The sequence below is a fragment of the Condylura cristata genome, unplaced genomic scaffold (assembly GCF_000260355.1).
Source record: "Condylura cristata isolate star-nosed mole 26May11 unplaced genomic scaffold, ConCri1.0 scaffold00021, whole genome shotgun sequence".
Classification (NCBI taxonomy): domain Eukaryota; kingdom Metazoa; phylum Chordata; class Mammalia; order Eulipotyphla; family Talpidae; genus Condylura; species Condylura cristata.
Genome location: NW_004567122.1, coordinates 20,496,227 through 20,502,226, shown reverse-complemented (window position 1 = coordinate 20,502,226; position 6,000 = coordinate 20,496,227). Strand labels below are relative to the sequence as shown.

At 46.6% G+C, this 6,000-nt stretch overlaps 1 protein-coding gene across 1 annotated transcript in view; it reads right to left on the bottom strand.

Annotated features, from left to right (window-relative positions):
* The window catches only part of PRRC1 (proline-rich coiled-coil 1), a 39,171-nt gene that overhangs the window by 8,571 nt on the left and 24,600 nt on the right, over positions 1 to 6,000 (bottom strand). The window contains exon 8 of the mRNA XM_004686678.2: positions 4,984 to 5,086. Coding sequence (XP_004686735.1) covers positions 4,984 to 5,086 — 103 coding nt within the window. The remainder of the gene's footprint in view (positions 1 to 4,983; positions 5,087 to 6,000) is intronic.

Here is a 6,000-nt window from a genome sequence, read left to right as displayed (position 1 = left end):
GAGAGAGGGGAGCGAGACAGGAGAGAAGAGAGACACAGGAGAGAGTTGAGATTCAGGAGAGAGAGAGACGGAGACAGGAGGAGAGAGATGGAGTGACAGACGAGAGACGGAGAGACAGAGACAGGAGCAAGACAGAGAGGAGAGAGACAGGAGAGTCAAGAGACAGACTGGAGAGACAGAGAAGGAGAGGGGAGAGAGAGGAGTGAGAGAGACAGAGACAGGAGAGAAGAGAGAGACAGGAGAGAGAGAAAGGGAGGAGTGAGGAGAGAGACAGAGACAGGAGGAGAGAGACAGACGAGAGAGGGGAGCAAGACAGGAGAGGAGAGAGATGGAGACACGAGAGAGGAGAGAAAGACAGACAGGAGAGAAGAGAGAGGACTGAGGAGAGACAGAGACAGGAGAGAAGAAGAGACGGAGAGACAGGAGTGAGACAGAGACAGGAGAGGAGAGAGAGAGACAGATGAGAGATGGAGAGAGATAGAGACAGGAGAGGAGAGACAGGAGTGAGGAGAGAGACAGACGAGAGAGGGGAGCGAGACAGGAGAGGAGAGAGATGGAGACACGAGAGAAGAGAGACAGAGACAGGAGAGAAGAGAGAGACAGACAGGAGAGAAGAGAGACAGAGACGTGAGAGACATGAGAGGAGATAGAGACAGGAGAGAGATGAGAGACAGGAGAGAAGAGAGGAGAGAGACAGGAGAGACGGAGAGAGACAGACAGGAGAGAGGGTGGAGTGAGGAGAGAGACAGAGACAGGAGGAGAGAGACAGGCGAGAGAGGGGAGCGAGACAGGAGAGGAGAAAGATGGAGACACGAGAGAGACAGGAGAGAGACAGGGACAGGAGAGAGAGACAGGAGAGAGAGACAGGAGAGAGAGACAGGAGAGAGAGACAGGAGAGAGAGACAGGAGAGAGAGACAGGAGAGGAGAGACAGGAGAGGAGAGACAGGAGAGAGAGACAGACGAGAGAGGGGAGCGAGACAGGAGAGGAGAGAGACAGAGACAGGAGAGAAGAGAGAGACAGGAGAGGAGAGAGAGACAGGAGAGGAGAGAGGAGAGAGAGAGACAGATGAGAGATGGAGAGAGATAGAGACAGGAGTGAGGAGAGAGACAGGAGGAGAGAGACAGACGAGAGAGGGGAGCGAGACAGGAGAGGAGAGAGACAGAGACAGGAGAGAGACAGAGACACGAGAGAGACAGAGACAGGAGAGAAGAGAGACAGAGACAGGAGAGAAGAGAGACAGAGACAGGAGAGAAGAGAGAAGAGAGAGACAGAGAGAGAGAGATGGAGACAGGAGGAGAGAGATGGTGTGACAAAGGAGAGATGGAGAGACAGAGACAGGAGCAAGACAGAGAGGAGAGAGACAGGAGAGTCAAGAGACAGAGACAGGAGGGAAGAGAGAGGTGTGAGAAGAGAGACAGATAGAGGGGAGAGAGAGGAGAGAGACAGATAGAGGGGAGAGAGAGGAGAGAGACAGAGACAGACGAGAGGCTGAGAGAGGAGACAGAGACAGGAGTGAGACAGAACAGAGACAGGAGAGAGAAGAGAGACAGACAGGAGAGGAGAGGGAGACAGGAGAGAGACACGAGTGGGAGACAGGAGAGAGACAGGAGAAAGGAGAGACAGGAGAGAGAGAGGAGTGAGGAAAGAGGGAGAGACAGAGATGAGAGGCAGGAGAGAGATGAGAGACGGAGAGAGACAGGAGAGAGAGAGACGGAGAAAGAGGAGAGAGACAGGACAGGAGAGAGAGACTGAAGAGAGACGAGAATAGAGACGAGAGACAGGAGAGAGAGAGCCGAGATGAGACAAGATAGCAGAGAGGAGAGAGTGCCCACAGTGACAAGAGACTGGAGGGAGCAGAGACGGGAGAGAGAGAGAGAGCAGAGCCAGCAGTGAGGAGAGACAGGACCGAGAGAGATGAGACGAGAGACAGGGAGCAGAGACCAGAGAGAGCACCGAGAAGAGAGACCGGAAACAAAGATCCGAGACAGGAGAGGAGAGATAGGGCACGGAGAGTGGAGATACAGAAGAGAGCTGAGACGAGTGAAAGGGGAGAGAGAGCAGAGATGAGAGACTGCGGGGAGAGAAAGCAGATACAGGAGAGAAGGAGCAGAGAGAGAGGAGAGACAGGATAGAGTGCGGAGAAGAGAGACAGGAGAGAGGAAGAATAGAGATGAGAAACGGGAGAGAGAGTGAAAGTGTAGAGATGAGACAGGAGAGAGATGAGAGAATAGAGGCGAGAGAGTAGAGCCCAGAAACGGGAGAGAGAGATAGCAGAGACGAGAGACAGAAGAGAGATGAGAAACGGGAGAGAGACGAGAGACAGGAGAGAGAAAGCAGGGATGAGAGAGGGAGTAGAGATGGGAGACAGAAGAATGGGGGATTAGAGACAAGAGAGACATAGTAGCGAGAGAGAGATAATAGCGTGAGAGGAGAGAGGCACGAGAGAGTGGAGAGAGTGGAGAAAAGAGACTAGTGAACAGAAAAGACAGGAGAGATGAGAGAGACATACAAGAGGGAGACAAGACAGTGACGAGAGAAGAGAGACGAGAGATGGTAGAGAGGAGAGAAACAGGAGAGATAGATGGAAAGAGAGAACAGAGAGACCAGACAGAAATGGGGAGAGCTAGAGATGAGACCAAGAGATAGGGGAGAAATAGCGAGATAGGATAAAAGAGAGAGCGAGGGATTTCAGAGACGAGAAGAGATACAGAGAGCGGGAAAAATGGGACAGAGAGATGAGAGAGGGGAGAGTGAGAGAGACACGAGACAAGTAATAGGAGAAGAGACAGAGATAAAGGAGAGAGGAGACAGATAGACAGGGAGACAAGAAACAGACAAGACAGGGGAGAGCTAGAGAGAGGCAAGTCAAGAGTTGAGAGTGAGAGAGATGAAGCAGAGATAGAGAACAGAGAGATAGTAGAGATCGACATGAGACAGAGATAAGGGATAGCTTGAGATGAAACAGAGGATGAGAGACCAGACAGAGACAAGAAGAGTGAGAGATGCCAGAGAAGACGAGAGATAGGAAGAGAACTAGAGACAAAGATATAGGAGAGAGAGACAGATAGGGGAGAGATGACCTTAAGAGATGAGAGAATGAGATAGGAGAGAGATGAGACAAGGATGAAGAGATGAGAGAGAGATAGGAGCAAGAGATAGAAACATAGGTGAGAGAGGAGACAGACAGGAGGGAGTTAGAGAGGAGACAATGATAGGAGAGAGAGAGAGACAAGACAGATATAGAGGAGAGAGGACTCAGATAGGAGAGAGATGAGTTAGGAGACACGAGACATGGAGACTGGAAAGAAAGGAAAGAGATGGGGAGGGAGACTAGTGGCAGGAAAGAAAGAGATAGGAGAGATAAGAGAAGTGATGAGAGAGGATGGAGAGAGAGATAGGGGAGGGAGAAAGGGGAGAGCAAGAGACGAGAGGAGACAGGAGAGAAGACAGAGATAGTGAGATAGGAGAGAGATAGGGGAGAGGGAGAGAAAGAGGAGACAGGAGAGAGATAACCTCAAGAGATAAGACAGAGACAGGAGAGACCCAGACCAGACAGAGACAAGAAAGAGATAGGAGCAACCAGAAAGAGAGATAGAAAGATGACAGAGATGCAAATACAAAGCGATCAAAGTCAGAACTCGAAAAAGTTGGTGTTAACAGGATGCAACAACCATGACCCTGACAGAGCTGATAGGGGTGGAAATGAAGAGACCAGGGCAAACAGACTAGAGAGATGGGAGGAGAGATACAGCAGGGATTGCAGAGAGTAAGACTGAGAGAACAGAGGAGACCGAGACGACAGAAGACAGGACAGACGACTGGAAAGATGACCTAGTAACAACAATGAGAAATGACAGCTGTTGAGAGGACAGCAAGAAACAAATGCAAGTGGTGACAAAGCAAGGTAGACTGGTGGGAAGTGGCAGACTGAGATGACAGAGACAAGTGAGACTGACAAGAGACAGAGAGATAAAGGAGACAAGACAGTCGAGAGAGAGAGAGAGATGGAGGGGCAGAGGCTGGCTATACCTACGCGACTGGGTCTCTGGTCGGAAGGTCATGACAGCAGTGAACGAGTGACACTGGTAGCTCCCAGGGGCCTGCCAGGCACACAGCACACAGCCTGATCCTGGCCTGGGCTCCTCATGCCCAGCGGCAGATGGAAAGGCCGAAGCATCATTTCTTCACACCAAGGGGCATTCTTTAGTCAGTGATGACCATCTCTGAGGGGCAGCTTGAGCTCCTCCTCAGAGCACTGGCTTGATAGAAAACCAGGCAACTGACACTGGTTGTTTAAAGAGAAAACCATCTACTTGAATGTTTCTGATTTATTCATATAATGGTATGCACGGTATTTGCTCATCATCTTTTAATCAACTGTCATATTGGATTGCGCTTACTGTTAAAATCTATAAAAATATTTCCTTAAACTTCTGAAACTGTGGTAAACATTAGTATAAATAACCATGTCAAAATTCCGAGCTTCAATTCTTTGTCATTATCTAAACTGAAACCCGTAAGGCCACGGTTGCTTTTAGCAATTCTGGGAACACATGTGCATGTGTATTTTCTCAGAAGAGAGGCTTTAACAGTGTGTGGAAATAAAAATGTGATGAAAACTGTATGAAATGAAGGATTTCAAGTCAACAAAATGCCCTTGAGGAGTACAGAAAATCTGATGTACATATCTACATTTCATTTAGTGGCATTTAAGAACATGGGTTATATTCTAGCAAACACGAAGACATACACTTACCATCTGGCAATTCTAAACTAGAACAGAATAAAAATGGAAAATTATCAAGTCAAATGAAAGGTGGCAATATGGGAAATAAACCATTTGAAAAGGGGCAAAGAGAACATACAGTCAGCAGAAGAGAGCAATTTCTCTGTTCCTAGGGAGAAGTACAACTATAAAAACCAAGATAAAAAGAAAAATCGTGATGTTTCTCTAGAGTGTAAAGATAAAGAAAAAACCAACCTGCTGTACAAATTCCAGAGGCACTGGTGTAGCTTGTGTAAATGCTTCTAGATGAATACCATGCACAGGATCTTCAATTATCAGACAACCAATATCAAACCATCTGTAACAGAACACGTAATTTCCAGGTTATAAGCCTTAAAAAACAGCTGCACTGAATAGACAAAATAAACATTAATTACCATTCAGCTAAAACATCAGCAGATTTCAAAAAAGGAAATGTTTTCCTCCTCAATTTTCAAGAGAACAAGTCACACACAAACAATATGTATTTAATTCCAAGAGGAATTTCTAAGGGAGAGAAGGAGTAAGAACAAAGGCACTCAAATGTGCAACATATAAACCATTTTTGTTTCCAAGTGAGTACATTTATCCTGAGTAACGTTTTAAAATATACCTACTAAAATGAGAAAATTTGTTATCACCACCTCTATCGTTAACAGGTAGCTAGCTTACCAAGTTATCAGCAAATTAAAAAAAAAAGTTCATTTGCATGAAACTGTTTTCAGTAGTTTTCCGAATTGTTTACAATGAATCAGTCTTTGGGAACAGCTTTATGAAATAACCAAATCTTTTCTTTTAAAGGAACTTCATTTAACCTCAAATTGGAAATTCAACACTGCATCATGTAAACAAGGAAGAAAATGTTCGAGGTCTATTTCAAAGTATGTATTAGAGGTATACTACATCTATTTGAAGAAAGCAAAACCACTAGTTCAAAGGGATATACACAATCATACTGAGAATTACTACTCAGATTAAAAGGAAAAATGAACTTGTGCAACATGGATAGAAATGGAGAGGTTTGCTAAGTCAGACAGAAATACTAGAAGATTTCCCCCATGCGTGGAATACAGAGAACAAAGGAACAGACAAAACCAACCCAAGAAATCTGACTAAAACTGAAGCCACCGAGGCCCTCCCTGGTGGTGCGTGGATTAGGACGCAGCACTACAAACTAGCTGCAGCTGCTTCGGTGTGAGTTCGATCCCTGCCCCGGAGGTGACCCACATGGCG